This window comes from Ambystoma mexicanum, chromosome 12 (assembly GCF_040938575.1).
Source record: "Ambystoma mexicanum isolate Mex_15411 chromosome 12, UKY_AmexF1_1, whole genome shotgun sequence".
Taxonomy (NCBI): domain Eukaryota; kingdom Metazoa; phylum Chordata; class Amphibia; order Caudata; family Ambystomatidae; genus Ambystoma; species Ambystoma mexicanum.
Window position 1 is genome coordinate 400,075,363 of NC_090936.1, and position 18,818 is coordinate 400,094,180.

An 18,818-nucleotide genomic window follows, 5' to 3' on the forward strand; every position below is an offset into this window, starting at 1 on the left:
TTGTCAAAGGCCTTCCTAGCACTGCCACCTTCCTTTGCAGTCATTCAACCTAGTGACAGCAGCCGCCTTTGCCTCCACCTTCTCCCTTCCATCTACTCCTGCGGCTGACTCCCATACTGACAAAGCCCTTTCCAACCTTCATCTTTATAACACTCTGGATATTCTTGCTCTGGTTATGAGGATCCGCCTGAAGCCTGCCACAAAGTGCAACTCTTGGTACAACTCTGACTTGGCTGCTCTGAAACGCAAGTGCAGAGTAGTTGAGAGGAAGTGGGGCGCGTTGGGTGCACCCTCTAAAAAACTGGATTGTCGCCTGCTCCAAAGGCAATACAGACCATCTTCTCTAAAGAGGGTGCACTTTCAAGCCTGCATCTCTGCAGCCTCTAACAATGCTAAACTTCAAAATCTGTAAGGAGCTAGCCAATCATACTGCAGTAACCTCCTCCTCACCCACCCAGGCCCTGTGCACAGCTGTGGCTTCTCATTTGACCACTAAAACCAAGGACATCCTGTCCGCACTCTACACCCTCTTTTCCTCCCAAACCCTCTCAGACCTTCCTTGGCCGGCCCCCTCTCGTCATTCTCTCCGGTAATACTTGGAGATGTTTCCAAACAAGTCCGGTCGATGCAAGTCTCTCTAAACAGGTACCCCCCCACCACTGCTCCTCCAGAACATTGAGGACGAAATTGGTTCTCCCGCTCCAGCTTTGGCCAATTTCTATAATTGCTCCTTCACCACTGGCACTTTCCCTGTTCTCATGCCCTCAGTTGTGCACTGCCTTCCAAAAAAGCCTTCTGCCAACCTCGCCATTCCAGCAAGCTTTAGCCGCTCTCCATCACTCCTTTGCTGGGCAACTCCTGGAGAAGTTGGGCATCGCCAAACTAACCGGCCACAATGAATCTGTTGGTTGTCTCCATGCCCATCAGTCTGGCTGCAGAGCACCCAGAGGCACGAAAACTGCACTCCTGAGCACCTATGAAGATTTGAGCTCAAATGTCGTCTCTAGCTCTCCCTCTATCCTCATTCTCCTAGACCTTTCCTCTGTCTTTGACATGGTCCACCACAACATCCTGATTACTAGTCTCTGCAAGACCCTTGGCATCATGGATCAGGCTCTGGCTTGGCTGACCTTCCTCCTGGACCGACCCTCCCAGGTCCTGTTCAGTTCCCTTCTCTTCACGACCTCTCTACATGTGGTGTTCCCCAGGGCTCTAACCCCCTGCCCCTGGCTCTTGAACATCTAGCTGGCCCCTTTGGCCCGCCCGATCTCTTCCTTCACCTCCAACTTTGAATGTTATGTGGAGGACACGCTGTGAAGCATCACCTTCCGGGGCACCAGTGGTCCAGGGATAAATATCGGTTTCTAAACCATCAGCCCCACACCTCTAGTACACCAGAAGGGATCTGAACAGATTGAAAAACAAGTAAATAAGCCTCCTTGTCCAATTTAGGTAACAGACGGAATGGCAGGCTCATCTCTGCAAGGTCGTAGATCATTTGTTAGTTGCAACACAGACAATGCAATTATTACCCAATGATGAAAGGGACTGTCCATTCAAGGTTGTATAAAAATATCTACTTTATTATCACAACAGACCATTCTAGCACACTACAAAATACAACCCACGCTGTAAAGGAACACAGAGGACAGACAGTATCATGAGGGGAAAGGGAAGCACTCTGGATACTGATAGGATGGTAGTCTGTCAAGCAATCAGTCAACTGTTCAAGGTTATTTGGTTTCAGCACCAAGGGAGCAAGGAGTCGTAAATGTCAACAGGGGCCTTTGGAGAAGGATCAGGGTGACAGAGCCACAATGTACCTTGTGCTTGAGATGTTCATGATGCTCGACAGCATTTAGTCAGTTCTACAGTTCCAGGACACTTGCAAATTCCCATGACAGAGTTGAAGACACGTGCGGTTATCAGGCGGAAGGTAGTTCAACCAGCGAGGCTGGACAGACTGCTGCAGACTGGCCTACACAGTTGCTCAGGGTCAAGAATCGCTGTCTGTGCTGGTTGGCGGATATGGAACGCTGGTCGAGGCGTCTCAGACAGCTTTATTGACTGCAGTGGGACAACAGTCAGTGGTGCAGCTGTTCGCGATTTGAGGGCTCGATTGCCTCAAAAATTTCCTTAAAAGATGGACGCTGGTTGATGCTTGCATGGCACTTCTATCTTCTTCAGAGGGCTTGTGTTGTCCTTTCAAGGCAGACAGCCCAAAGCGGAGAGTGTTTGCAGGCAATGGCCTTGTCCTTTGTTCAGAGACTCTCTAGCACTTCCCACCCAGTAAGTTTGCTGGCAGAAGCTAGCAGAGGACGCTGTGCGTTGGTTGCGTACTGGAGCTTCTGGGCGGGTCCTCTGAATCTGGTATCTGTTACCTGGGATATGTTTGGAGGGGAGGTGGACCTTGCTTCCCTCTTGGAAATCCTGGCCGTCCATCAATGGCGGAAGATGCAAGGTAGACTGTACCTTCAGCCAGGTTCGAATCCCAAGTTCTTTCCTGCTTCTGGTGAATCCTTCAGATCTGCTAAGTGAGGGATTCAGCCCTCTTTTAAAGCCAAATGGATTTGTGCAGGCTAAGCCTACCTTAAGGAACCAATCCGGGTCCCCACCAATCTTCTGTTATGCGCGAGATCAGGACCAGAGTGCTTTGCAACAGTAAAGGTAAGGGGTGCCAACATGTACTCTTAAGTCCCACCCATCTTCTTGTCTGTTGTAGATCAAAGTGTCTCTGGTTAACTGAGACCTCTGGTTTTCAATCAAAGCCCAGGTCTGCCTTTAAGTTTGTGGTGAAGACAGACTTCTGTCTCCCACAAATCACATACTTTCACCCTCTGAAAGGGGTCCGCTCTGCCGGAGCTGCCTAGGGTAAATAGTGGACCCAGACATGCCATTCACTGCCCTTCATCCAGAGGGGTGGGAGCTAGCTTCAAGGAGACATTGTATATCAGAGGCGTTTGTTTTCCTGGCCATTGTTACGTTCTGTGACCAGGCCTGCTTCAATTATGCACTGTCACCACCCACAACATAGACAATAGCACAGGGAGGATCCATGGAGACTTTGATATTTAATTAGGCTGGACATGGTAGGAGGGAGGTGTTGCCCTTCTCTGAATGTTCTTGTGCAGCCCTCACTCACCTCTCAAATGTGACAGGGAGGACTGCGCCTCTAGTCTGTCCCCCAGCGCACACTGGACTACGTGTTTGTGTGGCGAGCATTAGAAATTTGTGCGTATTAGCCCCACACATTTTTGGAGGTTGATCTTGCATCATTCCATTTCCTAAAAATATCATCAAAAAAATCCCAGGCGAGTGCACAACTCCCCTGCGGATGGTCGAATCACTCACACACGCAGCTCTCTTTCAGGCTACCCTCTGCCTACTCCCCTCACTCATCCCACACTATCTGCTATTCAGTCATGGTATGCCTCCAACAATTTCTGTCAGCAAGACAGATACTTCTCATTGGGACCCCTGCTCACACTTCCCTCTCTGGCCGCCCTTCTTGGGCCCTCTGCCCTCACCCTCTGGTGAAGCAAAAAACCTTGGAGTGATCTTTGACCCCACACATCACAGACCTTGCGAGCAAGATACTTCCAGCTGTACCTCCTCAAAGGTATTCTCCCTTTTCTCACCTTCCCCCAGAAGCTGTCTCCAGAGCTCTGGTTCTCTCTATGCTGGGCTAATGCAACATCCCCCGTCTCAATCTGCCTACCTATAACCTTCACCCTCTTCAAATCATCCAGAACAGGACCTGCAAGACTTCCTTGGCCTCTAGCCCAGGGACGGCCTCTCACCAGCCCCGAAACCCCTCCACTGGCTCCCGGTGGCTGCAAGGATCACGTTTAAGACCCTATGCATTGTCCACAAGGCGTTTGGGGCAGTGGTTCGCTCTCTACCTTCAACTCTCCTCCCAACTACCTTCCTCCTAGAGCCCTTTGCTCGTCTACCTCCAACTCTCAGGGTATGAGTCGCTTCTCCAAGCAGAGCTTTGGGGTAGAATTCTCTTCTATACAGGTTGCCTCCATCTGGAATGGCCTCCTTGTCTCTCCTCACCTTGAGCCGGTCCTCCTTAAGTTCCAGAAGCTCCTTAACACCTACCCTTTCTCCTCTTTCTCTCACCCTCTACCATGCCAACCTTCTCTTTTCTCCTGCTCCGTCTGCTGACTGTCCTCCATGTCTTAAAGGACACCCGTCCCGCCAACCAATCTCTCTGCACTTGCCACCTGACCCTTTCTTGCACAGCCTCCTGGCTAAAATAGCCCCTTGGCCATCAGGCCTCCAAGCGCTTAATTCAGGGGCTGCTGCTCTGGGTTTACTTCTCTCTGTACCCCCTCCCCTGCACTTCATTTGTGCATTTGTACGATCTCAAGGCACCAGACCTAGTAAGATCATTGTCTTTTCCGCCCTCTGTTCCCCCTCCTTCGCCTTGTTGCGCATTGAAACACTTTGTACAGGTACATCATAAATAAATCAATCTTCATTTTGTGGTAACCAGGAAACCCACCAAATAGTTGACCTGCAGTCGGAAGTAGATGGTCTTGATGAGGTAAAGGATTTTATTTGGTCCCCTTTGAGAACACTAGCAACTTGACAGTCAAGGTAGACCTTTTTCTTATTTAATTCTTCCTCAATGGAATAGAAAACGACCATTGCCTTTGAATGGAAGATCCAGTATCTTCTCTTTCTGATCTAATTGAAGAGTGTAGCCCTGGTCCAGGCTGTGCGGTACATGTCAACTCCTAAGCAAATGGCTCTGGAGGCAATGCATTGAGGACGCTGAGGTCTTGGGCAATGAGCTTTGCTTCCGCTAAGCCAGATTTGAAAGCGGCTACCCTTTCAGGTGGTAGAACTTATTGAAAGTCTGAAAATTCCAGCTATAAAGAAAGATTAGCTGCTAGCATCAGCATGAAGTACATGGAATGCACTATTAGAATACATATTATTGAAGTTATTGAAAGAAGTTGAAGTCTAGGTTCCTGAAAACAGGGTGGCTGCCACAGAAGCTGATTTGCTGCCAGATTAGTTGCCTCAGATTCTGTTTGGGGATAACTGGCCTTGATCCTCCTACTTGCCAAGTGTGGAGTCCTTCATAATAATTTGCTACAGCCATGACTTAATTCTGAATTGAGATTCATGACTTATCTGCCCTATTCAAGGAAAGCAAACCTGAAAGGATGCCAGGCTCTGAAGAGCCCTCTTCTGGTACTGGAAGATACAGGCAATTCTGCACTCCCCACGTGCGGTTGTGGAAAGTTTTGGCGACTATGTGGACTCATCAACCTATTAGTCCTTATCCGGTCTCAGGCTGTCACTGGAAGTGGAAGAGGAGCAAAGTAGGATCTTCTATGGGTCTACATACTTCCCTGGGAGGCAAAAATGGCAAAGGCATCACAGGAGTGCCAGGCTGGGCCGACTGCATGGGTGGACAAGGCACTGCCTTGGGAATAACGATTTTTGAAATAGTCCAACAAATAAAGAATCAGCACTGACCTGTGTTACTACACTACCATGTCAAATAAATGGGACAAGGATACCAAGGAATTGGAGAATTCAGAATGTAGGCAAGAGCCATCTCCGATTACCGATTTGCCTTCACAAAACATCCTCTTACTTGCCAAGCAAACTCCTCCATTTGTGTACCCCGCTATGGGTAAATGTCCATCAAATTATGTTCCGAGAACTGCTTTCATTACAGGTCTATAACCCATGTAACTCCAGATTTCCATTCACAATGCCTCAACTTCCACCACACAATTTGTTTGGGAGGGGGCTTATAATATGGATGCATAAAGTAGGGCCTGTTCCTTCAAGCTTTGATTTCACAAGATGAAAAAACGCAACTGGAACATTTATGTTTCATTTGGAATAATATCACTCCCCCACTGTTGCCACAATTTACAGGTAGATGAGTGCTGATCTGCAATGGGATGTATGTATATTAAGTGTCTGTGAAGGCAAATTACATGCTATAATCGCATTTGGGAATAAATGGATGTGTGGATTAGTCCGCTTTGTCATTTGTAAATGATATACTGTTTAGTCCAGGGCAAAAAAGCAGCTTTAGTTCTAAAACATTCATGCAACACTAGAGCATCAGTGTCTACTGGACACATCTCTACCCCTATGAATGCTATCCCCAATCAATCAGCTATTGTATTTGCCACAAGGCATTACATGCATATTGCAGGCAATCTAGACTGCCGTTTGCTGCTTCAGCATACAAGCCTCACTGCTTGAAGACAGATGCCCACAAACAATGTCTTGGCTTGCCATGGATGAGTCGGCACTAATCTGAGTCAGACCAGTGCAAAGCACGTGATATTTGATCTAAGAACCCATCCCATAGTCATTGCAGAAAAAGCAAGTTCAATGGACACCAACTTGTAGACTATGAGCAACATGTGGCTATCATACCCTTAAGATGTTGCACACGGTAATGTGAAGGCCCTGCAGAATGTAAGAGCCTACAAACTTAAACAGGATTGCCAGACACTGTGCATGCCATAACAGCAGAAGTGCCCAAGTGTGACCTGCAACTTTATACAGTGCAGCACCATGGCCCAGAACACAATGAACTGCTACTAAATGATTCAGAAGCACCCCTCAAATCGCTAAGATCTTGTGTCCAGACGAGCCTGCAATTGACAGGACGATGGGGACAGTGTGGTCGCCATAGTCCTGTCAATTGAAGGCTGACTGGAGTCTGCTGCTGTACCATCACTAGGCTCTTAAGGCCTGAGCTGAAATATGGTCATCTCAAGGAAAGGAGTCTGCCACCGACCCTTCAACACAAGCTACTGAGACCAGGCCAAAACACTGCAATGCCGTGCACAAACAGTATACTGGAATATCAGAGTAATGTTTTACTGGGTGCAATGTAATCATATCTTTAGGATATTACGGTGCATACTGCAGTAAGGCATTGCTGTGCTTACTGGGCAGAAGATTAATTTGATGTCACTAATAATTGGAGGCTAAATTCAGTTTCAAGTAGAACAATTTTGCATTGTAAAAAGAAAATGTACATCAGCACCATGGGAATTGACAACTGCTGGAAAAAATGCACCCGATTGAAGCACTCATTTTTTCTAAACCAGGGTAGCAATGTATAACTTCCTCTCAAGTAATTCTCTTTCCATGGAGTCTTAGCCCACTGATTCCTCATCTGGATATCAAGATGAGGAATCTGTGGGAGAAAGCAATCCATTACAGTAACGTACATTAACGTTCAGTTCACATACAAGTTGAACTAGTTCTCATGCAGCCTGCACATTATGGATAGTGAGGGAGCAACAACTGATTTCTTTAAAGGAAATACTGTGACTAGACTATTCCTAAAATCATGAGTCGCATGGGTTTTAGTAGGTGGGCAGTTGGCCAAATAAAGCAGGACACATGATAAATTATCAAGACTATTTATGTAGCGGGGCAGAACAAAAAGGTTTTCAAAATTCCTATCAGATTGACTTGTTCAGTTTGTGCTTCATTCGTGCATAAATGTATTAAAGGACCCGTAATGTTGCCCCCTATATTCACCGATCATCTGAGAAGAGCACCCCTCCCACCCCCCAATCTCCTGAAGCACTTGCACCTTATACTTTATCACTTTGCTAGGCAGGGACTGAGATTAGCGCCCCAGGACACCAGCCCTCCACAGTTTGCAAAGTTTAAATATGAACCTACGGAAAGTTTAGGATTCAGTTCAAATGAGTTCACCCAGGCCTACGCATTGATACAGAGGCCACAACGTTACCTTTCACTGCACATTTTAGTCATGGTTCTATGTGTTTTGGAAAACTTAAACTGCATATTGTGTTTGTGCACTTTTAGGCAAACTGAATACAACCTTTTATTTGTCTTATTATGCTCCCGCCCCAATACCCTCCCGCCCTACCCCATTACACCCACCCTCCCAACATCGAACCCCTGCGGTCCAACCAGTGTATAAATGTATATGTACATGTACTTGGTCAATAGGAACAAAGGGGCACAAACAAAATGCAGACTTTCACGGTAAAGTCTTTTAAAACAAGTATTAGGTTTATAGGATCAAATGCAAAAAAGGTAACCGTCCTAATACTCATTCGTAAAGGGTCATTTTTAACGTACCTCTAGGAATAAAATCGAACCTGCCCTTGAATCCTCTGTAGTTGCTCTCCTGATCACTCTTGAAATGTATTTTCATTGTGTTTCTGCGACTTGTCACATTTGCAGGAAGGGAGCAGCCACAAAAAGTTGCTGCAACAGAGGACAAAGAAACCATTAGCAAATATTCATGTGGCCAGAACCTTCCCCACAGAACATCCTCTGAATAATTCATAGTGCATGTCTGACATCTGTGCAAGTCCAGCTAGAATGCAAGACTGCAGATATTGTATCTTGCAATGTGTGAAGTACATGATGTATATTAATGTAGAATGGTACACAACTAAACCAGTACTTTACCATAGCTCTTGGTCCCAACAGGTTAAGGTATCAAGTTCTATAACCACTCTCCTTAGGGGGGTGGCTGGTGCTGCTTGGTAATGGTACTGGGATCTAGGTTGACTTGTTTGGTCTTGTGATTCAGCATCTCGCCATTACCAAGGGGAATCATCCCCCTACCTCCCCCACCCACACTACATAAAAATTGGCCTTCATCCGTTGCCGATTGTGTTCCCTCTAGAATCATTTACATTAGAGGAACACTTGTTAGTTGGGTAACCAGGTTTGGCAGGTTTTACTTTTTAACATTCCCTTTCTTCCTTCATCCATGTGTTGGAACATGGCTGTATGGTTGAATTTCACTTTGACTGTGCGGCTCACGATTAAGGTGATCAATTAGTAAGGTGCAATGGTGTAAAATATCAAATACATCAATGGAACAAATGAGCACTGAATTATTGAAAGCATATGGAATTCATGTCCCACGAGATCAATGCATTCGAGTCCACAGATGGACAGGCAGTAAGTGGAGAATGGATTGGTCATTTTTAATTGTTTGGATCAATGCCTCTATGCATCAATTTTCCAGCATGGGGCGTTGTTCTGGATACTCATGTGGCGTCACTACACAATTCCCAATATTTGCTTGTATTGTGGATCTAGAAGATTTTCTTCAGAGTTAGGTGGACCTTCGCTTGGTAAGAGTTCAATAAGTGAGTGATCTATTGGTCTTAAGGTATTTCATTAATATGCTTAGACGAGGTCTTATTGCGACTACTTAAAATCCAAAATCTTCTATCGAAGGCAACTTGATTTCAGGAGCTTATGCCTCAAATATGCCCTTTGAATAATATGGAAAGAACCAGATGAGACACATTTTCACCCACCTTTGCGCATTTGTCGAGATTGGGGCAGACACCCCCTCTCTCGGGTAAGCAGTGGACAGGCAGGGAGCATCCCATACCCAAAAAACAGAAAAGGCCAATAATGTGGCAAAAATACTGTTTTATTAACAATACTCAAATAAAACCGGGATTGTTATGGATGTGATCGCCAGTTTTTTCATTTCTGGATACAGTTTCTTTGATATGATGTCACAAAGATACATTGAGCAAACCTAGGGGGGATACAATTGGGTAAGTGGTATGGTATGGATCCTATTAGGGGTTAGTACTCTAATTGGTCTGACAATATTGTGTCACTCCACCTAGGACCACCTACAAAAAGTTAAACTTCGGAACAGGTCATCATGCAACACTGTTAAGGTGAAGGTGGGCACGAATTGATTATGGAAAGCTTGCTCAGCCTTGGAGGGTTGGACTGTTACCAGCACATGAGCAACAATTGAAGGCGATGAGAACGGCCCCAAGGTGCAGAGTGTCCCACTAAAGTTACCATTCCCAGATTCTTTAGGCCTGAAGCCCGGACATTTTGCTTTCAGCTTCACACTGTATAGTATCTTTCGTCTCAAAGAAATCGATGGGAACATAGATCCCTGTCTTAACATGTCTGGCTCTAATGAATAAGCACTCTGTTAGCTGCGAGTCACGTATGTGGGGACAGAATTTCAGATTGTCCTGCCAAGTGATTGATGAGGATTTTACCTATTTTTACCATGGGTGTCATTAACTTCTTTCCTTCTAGAGACTTGTTTGAGCTACTTTCTTGGCGTGAGTGTCTGGTGAGAGCTGAGGAGAACCTGACCTTGCTGCAACATTTGTTTCCTTGCTTCTTCAGTTGTGTCGTCTGGGATCTGCTCATTGTCTGTACTTTTCCAATGCCAGTTCGAGACAGTCTTTTATGTTCACTTTAGCACCCTGTGCACTTGCTATCTGGGCTGTTTGGGTTTGGCTCTTCTGCTGGCTCAGCAAGACAGGGTCTCTTTACGGTTTTATGGCTTCTCAATGTCTCCGATATACCCAACGTGTCGGTATCCTCCATTTTGGTTTACATAGCCACTCATTTCAGTTGCGTTCAGCATTAAGCAAGCGCTTATATGTATTCTCGTGCAACATACTTTTCAGCATAGGAAAGAGTATGTTCTACCAAATGGGTGCAAGTGTGTGCTTCGTGTTGAAGTGCAATTTGACCTAGTGTTCATATAGCTCTGTGCTTGGATGCATATGTGCTTCATGTCTAATGCATCTACGTGTGTTGGCCTGAACCATCACAGCATGTGTCTCATGATTACAGCTAATCCAGGGGTTCCATCACCTGCTGATTTATTGCTTCAGTGATGTCATCTGGGTAGGGCCTGTATAGTTGCCTCAGGGAATAACGTCTCACATCAGCGATACAACGGTGCTGAGGGGGTAGGTGTTATGAGCGAGGTACATTGTTTAAGTCCATCGAAACAGTGGAAGGGCCGAAGCAATGATGCACATTAATTTGTCTCTTCATTCCCCTCTCTGGCCTTTCCTTACTGTTCATTTTCTTGGGGATCCACACCATAGTCACCCCCCATCAGGTTGTTTATTTGTTAATCCATGTTCCAGGTCATTTAGCAGCACTCCCCATCTGGTCTGAAGAACACCCAACGTCCCACGTAATTAGACGTCCTCTGGTCAAAAGAATGTTATACCTGGAGCAAAGAGGGAACTTTTTCTTTTAGACGTGACTGCAGCACCCCAACGTGTGTGTTCTCATCTGCCTTTGTACCCATAACTACTAGTATTTTACTTACTATTTTTTCTGGGTTGTCTTCTTGTGCTATTGCTACTCTGATGGCACAAACAGAATAATACCAACAGTAGTGCAGCTATGAGGACCTTCAGACCGTTCGCCATCCTTGGCGTTTGGGGGGATGATAATTCCAGGAGAAGATATATGCTAACCAGTCACCCTCTGACACGATTGAGTTTGTTTCTTGTTCCATCTTAGTGTGCAAGTCTGACAAAATGTTTTGTATCTATGGGGGTTCCATTTTGCCGATTGTGGGTAAGTGTGTAGGTACAGCAGGATGTCCCAATTTGTGTGCAGACACCACCCTCCATTGCTGTGATGAGGTCGAGGACATACCTATTCTGAAGAGTCATGAGCCTCATCACTAAGCTCTTTCATGGTGTTTAAGCCCTTTACTGTCAAGTTTATTGTCTGCAGCAGCTCCCAGCACATAATCTGCAACCACTCTGCAGTCACATTCTCTTGAATTACAGGAATGACAGAGGAAAAACATCTGCCCTGCTGAACAGCCTCTGCTCCTGTAGCATGCTGCTGCTTCCATTTCCTGGACACAATTTCCTCTTTACTCCAGCTCCACAGATCTTTTCTTTAAGTGTGTGTACATTTTAGGAAACCCATCTAGCTTGATGTCTGAGGTACTACCAAGGCTGGTGTGTTCAGTAGCATGAAGAAACATTCCAGTCTGGGGGCATCTGCATGTAGGCTCGCGAACTACAGGCCCAGTAGTGGTCCATTAGTACTGCTTTTCCTACTTTCATGCCAGGAATCTTTGACATGTGTTAGAAGCCTCGGTTTTCTCCAGCCTTTACTGGGTCATGTGCTGGTACCACATGTTAAGTGGGCTAAACTAGTCTTAAGCATTCACATGTTCAAAGATATCAGTGATGTTTCGTTTGAGCCTCCATCTCTTGGGTGGCACGGGTGAGGGACAGAGGTATTACCTCGGTTAGTAGGAAAACAGGTGTCACTTTGGCATATACTGGCAATACATTACCACTATTCATAATGCTAGGAGGGTAAAAAGGTAGCGACAGCAGAAGGCAAACATTTTAACCACAATCATCTTCGTTGTATAGTTCATGTACTGCAAGTGTACATGTACGTTTCCTTGTCTAGGAGCAATCACTTGAAATTTACCAAAATCCACAACATTAAGAACAATCATTTTGTCGTCATTTGCGTTTCTCAACTTGTGTTTAGGTGCTGAACTCTTACGAGTGAAATTCATTGTGTTCACTACTAAGGTGCTCAAAGATACATTTAGTTTTAGGATCATTAAGTAAGACAGCAAAGGGACATTCACTGTGTTAATGCTGGGCAACTTTGAAGAACGTATGTAGCAAAAGCATAGATAAAAAGCTGTATAGGCCACATTTAGTGTCTGTGCTTTAGTTTGTCAAAACTGCTCATGCTGATTCTTTCAATCTGTAGGAGAGTCTCTCAGAAGCGCTGTTCATTCATGTACAATGGTAGCTGGAAGAAAGGACAGCCTACCTATACTAATTATCTTTCAAGGCTAGTCTATCTCTAGTCATGGATCTCGTTTGCACTTGTCATTCCCAGCCCTCTTGGGCTGCTTTGTCTGGGCTGCAGGGCAGGGGGGTCTCACCTGCACACTGCTTGAAGTCTTCGAGATAAAACCAAGATCTTTCCCCTCCAAGTTTGATGGCAGTGGGAGTAACATTCTCTACAGAAAATGGGCCATTAAATCTAGGCCTGTCTGAAGCCCTATTGAAGCTTCTGAGAAGGACAGCGCTCCCCGGATATAAGGGAGGGGCTTGAGGTGGTCTTGGGGACCTAGTGTTTTGTAGTCCTCCTCCTTAGACCTTCCCAGCCGTGCTCAATGCTGTTGGGAAATAAAAACAAAAATATGTGCCATCATCGCCGTAAGGTAGTCTTGGATTTTATTTCCTAAAAAAACAATTATTGGCATCAGTCAATGCTCTATTGGGAGGGGCACGTGGGCTACACATGCAGCGCCCTGTCACCAGCTCATGAGTTAAATGGTGGTTGGTGCCGGGCTGATTTCATAATGCAAAAAGTGCTAGGGGTAGGCAATGGAGCCGTCTCTTTGAGTGCCATTTTTAGCTTTGCTATTTTCTACTTGCGCAGGCTGTTGAGGCACCCACAAACGCCATTCACTTGCAGGTGATAAGCACAGGAAAATGTATGCCTAATCCCCAATAAAGTTGTGATATGCTCAAAGACTTAATTTACTAAATACAGTCCATTGGTGGACTGGAGGACTTCTCTCACACCATCAGGGGAAATACCGCTTAGAAGGAATTTGGGGTACATGGATGACACTCGATCCAGCGTGAAAATCAGCATACGACTACCAACATGTATCAGTAGCCATTAGCCTTTACAATTTTGAATCATATCGACATAATCAACATGCACATGTTGGGATGGCACTGTAGGCCCGGGTATTGCTCCTCGCACTACTTGAAACATATGTCCTGCTGTGAACTGTTGGCAAATTATACAGTTGAAAACAAATGCGGCAATGTGCTCTGCCGAGTTGGGAGGAAACCATTCTTCCGCAATCGGTGCTGCAAGAGGCGTTTTACTTGTATGGGTTGGGTGGTGGAGTTGCTGTAATGCGGTCTGCAATAGTGAGGGGCATGACCTGTTTTCTGCTGCTTTTCTGGCACTGTAAGGTGTCCATGGGGGACACTGAGCACCCCCTTCTCTTCCACAGTGCCTGTTCTTCAGGTGGTGCGCTTCCCTGTAATTATGCTATTTGGGTGATGGCCAGTGAATTAAAACACTCCTTTAATATGTTGCATGCTTGCACAAGTTTAATGGGTGGAGTGTCAAATTCAGTGATTTTGGGGAAATATGCTGCTTTATTTACGTCTTCATCTGCAGCTTTGTTGCCCTGGAAGATTGGCCCACTCCCCCTCATATGGGCTGGCACTTCACAATGGCAGGTGGGAACTGTAGTGCATCTATGAGTCTGTCCAATAGGGGTGTGTGCTCCACTAGTGTGCCCTCAGCACGGAGGCGGCCTCGGCTCTTCCACCATGACAGTCCTGAATGTACTAACATCACATAGGCGGATTCAGAATACACCGATTTCCTTATCCTCATGTGAGGTAAGTGCTACGATAATTGCGAACTGTTTGTGTTGAAAAATGAGGGGGCAACCTCGCTTGCCGCTACCTCAAAGACTCCACTCTGTCTTGCCTTTACTACTGCGTCCCAGTATGCCTTTCTCCTGAAGTCTGGTGAGTGTCAAAGACGCATCAAAAAAAATAAAAATAAAAATAATAAAAAAAATAGTAGTGTAATAGGATGCCATCTGTATCGTCAATGTGTTCTTAAGTATCTTGAGAAAGGCAAAAAGGGAACACCACATAGAGTTGTTTCGCAACCCATGGTTATTTGCCAACTTCTCTAGTGCAAAAAGGTTGCTGTAGCCAACACTTGCTTGCAAGGGTAATGATCCACAAGCCCACTGTAGTAAGCTAAAGGTTTAGGTCCCAGGGTAGTCTGAGCACAGCTGTCATGAACTCCCCCATTGGAGTGCGTGAATAGGTAAAGCTTCATTGTAGTCACAGATCCCCAAGACTGGTGCCGTGCAGATTGCCCTCTTCAGTTAGTCAAAGGCTTCTGTTCTTTACTGGTCCAAGATACTTCGTGGTTCTCTCTGGGTTCACTTAATTCCTGCTAGGAGGGGCCTAACATATGTACAATACTCCCTTACTGCCTTTGGCGGTGGTGTTTTGGTAATTGCTTCTGCTCTTTCTGGAGTTACCTTCCTGCCCTCCTGAGAAATCAATTTCCCAATGTATAGAACCTCTTTCTGACAGTATTGCAAGTTTGCCTTGTATCCTTTGTCTGCCACGACTCATCAGTTGTATTGAATCTCTTTCACACTGTTCCTCTGTCTCGCTGCACACCAAAATGGCATCCACATACTGAATTACTGTGCTGTGCATGTTCCCCAAATCTGAAGTACTCTTAAATATAGACAGGGACTTTCAGTACCCCTGTGGTAATCTCGTTGGTTTCTAGTTTCTATATGGAAATTGTGATTTGTCATGAAGGGGTTTTGACAAAAATGTGTTTAAGTCAATTACTCCGAAATGTTTGGCTTTGGATGGGAAGTTGAATATGGCCCTGGATTGGGAACCAATGGAACTTCGGTGTCAAAAGTTGCTTAGGGGTGCACATCCTGTATGCAGCTCTTCAGCCCCACCCGTCTTCATCACTGGGTGCACAGCCTTGTTACACAGGGACTCTAACAGCACTAGACATCCCTGTTGTACTAGCGCTGAAATGGTTTAAAAAAATGTCTAAGTCTGCTTTCCTGGACATGGGGTATTGTTTCACTCTTGGTAAAATTGCTCCTGGCCTTACCTTTATTTTGACTGCCCCTACTCCCTTTAGTAGGCCAACGTCATAAGGACTCTTGGTCAACAAGACAGCTGGCTCCTGTGCCAAGTCATTATTAACAAATGGTGTCTTTCACAAGGGCCATTCCCTGTGGCACTTCCTTGTATTCAATTCTCATCCAATAAATGATGCTTGTCCCTCTCCGAATAGTCTCCAAACTCCTCCTCGTCGGTCAAGTAAGTCTGTCTGCTTCATCCAGGGCAATTGCTGCGATAATGGTGACCCCTAGTCATCTGTCCCATGGAGAATCAATCCCTTATGATGACTGCTTCGAGTTGTAGTGCAAACACATGTCCCTCTTCCTCATGCATGGGGATTCCTGCCTGAATAAAAGGTCTGCAGGTAACCTCAATGTTCTACCTTGTATCCACAGAACCCATACTAGTATAAGACTCACTCCGTACTGAAATGCCTCGAGATCTAGGGGTATCCCCCTCTGTACTTTCCACCTACAGAACACTACAATACATTCTCATGCATTCATGTAGTGGATCCCTGAGTAGAACACACTATCCCCGGTTCAGTAAATGAGATGGTCATGTGAAGCTCTCTCATATCCCTTCCCATTATGTTCACTGGGGTCTGACAGGAATATAGTGGCTTGGTAAGGTCTTGTTCCCCAACTGAGGAGAACGTCCTCAGTAAATGGAACCTAATTTGCAGCCCCAAAAAAGCCTTCCCTCCGACTACTGTCATGTTCCCTAATTTGGGTGCAGGAGTCTGTACTGCTGTGGTTGTGTTCCATGTAATCATGGCATTCTGCTGTGCCAATGATTGGGGTGGTGCTTGCAGCTGCTGCATGCACGCTTGCTCTGGTGGCACCTCCATGTGTGTCTGCTGTGTCTGAGCTGGCACTTGAGGAGCTTGTTGCATATGCAGCGCATGCATCTGGTACTGTCTGTTATTTTGGGCATAATAGTCAGGTTGCTCTGCTGTATAGGCGGGTGGATATGTTCTCCCTCTTGGATCTTTCAAATTCTATTCCATCCCTCCCATGCATCTACAGAGAATATAAGGCCCATTTTCCCACATGTCCATCACTGTGGTGGTCCCATAGCTCAGGGATGTCCCCTGTTAAATCCCACTCCTCCATGCAGCATTTGACTCTGCCCTGCCTCTGGACACACCTCTTCCCATTGGCCAATTGCACTCTCCCCTTCCTGCAAAACTCCATCCTGCCATTTGCTGGCTGAGTAGCAAATCCTGCATAACCACTCCCTCGCCACTTGTCAGCACCACCCCTTCTATCAAATATTTTGACAACCTTTTCTGAACTAATTTTGCTTTGTCCCGCTTTCTTTCCTTGTGTTCTTTGTAGCATTCTCTTGCATTAGCCGACTGTCATCAACTGAATTTCTGGCCATGGTATCGCATCCATCCCCACTAATTTCTTCAACTGTTTCTGTACATAATCTGGTAGTCCCAGACTTATGTGATAGAATAAGCCCACTGTCTTTTCCCACGGTTCCCATGTTTCAAGACGCCAACACTCTTGGAACTCTTGAATATACGCAATGGGGTCTTCAGTATCATGCATTTTGCATGCCATAATCGCGCTCATGTCTGATGTGTCGGAGTACTGCACTCCAAGTGCTTGCCACATGGCTGCCCTGCAGTTAAACGGTGCTCCGTCATGTGATATGTTCTGTGCAGTCACCCCAGGAAAACCGGCTCATTTTCATGTCGTCCACTCTCTCCAAGGAAGGAGGAGTTCAAGCTTTCAATGTCGCCCGCTACTAGAGTCATCCATGCTGTCAATTTCTCTCATAAAACCAATTTCCCCACCTCTGCAGTAAACAATGACAATTTACACCTGAAATTGCCCTTGTCCATGGTATATAGTGGCCATCCTCACCCCTTCTCTAGTAGCGGGTACTGGGTTATTTGTTCATAACTCTTGGGTGCCTCTAGACCTTTAGTTACTGAATGCCCCAGTCATGATTGCCTTCTTTTGCCCTGGAAACACCTTCAACCTCACGGTATATTGGGTACCTTCATCTAAGCTGTGCGAGCGGCCCTTTAGGCATTTAGTGTGCGTCTTAAGCCCTTTCCTTCTCCCCCTCTGCTTCAATTCCCTCCTCTCCTGCTGCCTCCCCTCTCCATTTTCTCTACTTTTCCCATTGCCTTTTCCCATTCCTTTTCCTCCTCCTCCAACTTCTGTTTGTCACACTTTTTCCTCCCTCTCGTGTCTCCCTAGCTTCCCTCTCCTTGTCTTTAGGGTCTGTCTTACGCTGTCCGTCTAGTTTAAGCAATATCCGCCTTCCCACCCATTCACCCTTGTCTGTGGTCGCCCCTCCCTCGTCACCCTCTGCTAGCTTTGCTCCAATTTGCAATGCTCCTTAAACTAATCATTCATGGGTAGTGGCTTGGAAGTATTTAACTTGGCTCAGTTTATTGCATCTTCAATGCCATATGTGGGAGGTGCATACACAGGGATGGTGGATTCTGCCACTGACTGATTCTTTAATTGGGTAAAATCCCAGTCCTTTGCCTGGTGGGTCGGTGCTCTGGGCAGAAGGAGCTGTGGGCGCTTCGCTCCCCACGTTCATCCTGTTTTAAGTATCCACTCTGTCCTGGTTGGGTCCTCGATCTTGTCCCTGAACATCTTCCATAGTTCTAAAACTGTTACTGTTTTGTAGCTTCTTGCCATATAGGCAATACAAATATGTAGTCATGTGTTGGAGCACAGGTTTGAGGAAAAAAACTGCCCTACTGGGGCCAATGTTTTATCTTGTCCACTGTCTTGAGTCCATTCGGCACTACACTTTCCCGTTTTGACCTTGTACTGTGGGAGGGACTTTCACACATGCAAAAGGTGAGCATCTCCCATGATAGCACACCTCTCGACTCCCGATGCTTATGTGACCTCAAAACGGGCTTTTGTTTTGCACCTCAAAGACTTTATTTTCACAATCCTTCATCAACCATAGATATATCCTCTCCAATTCTCATGCCTTCCCACGTACCTCTCTGGTTTCACTGACACCAATTTGAAGTGTGCATCACATGTGGGGTGAATTAGCCCCTGGATGCAAGAAATAAAAAGGGGCATCTCCCCCAATGACTCTGGCTTAAGTAAAAAGGCCTGCCCTGAAATAAGGTGGAAAACGAGGCCTGGGAAAAATGAAGAGTAAAATTGGGCCTCACGATGGAAAGATATTTAAAGATGCCAAGTGCCTGGCACAAGGGAAAGGCATGCAGCAAGATTTGACAAATTATTGGAGAGCTGGACTAATATTCTCAGAAACAGTCAACAGAACCCACAATGGGATGTCAGCATTGTGTGCAGCAATTGCAGTAAA

General features: G+C 45.9%; 1 protein-coding gene across 1 annotated transcript in view; it reads right to left on the minus strand.

Annotated features, from left to right (window-relative positions):
• Positions 1-18,818, minus strand: part of OVCH1 (ovochymase 1) — a 1,424,491-nt gene that overhangs the window by 549,660 nt on the left and 856,013 nt on the right. The window contains exon 15 of the mRNA XM_069628530.1: positions 8,116-8,244. Within this exon, the coding sequence (XP_069484631.1) occupies positions 8,116-8,244 (129 nt within the window). The remainder of the gene's footprint in view (positions 1-8,115; positions 8,245-18,818) is intronic.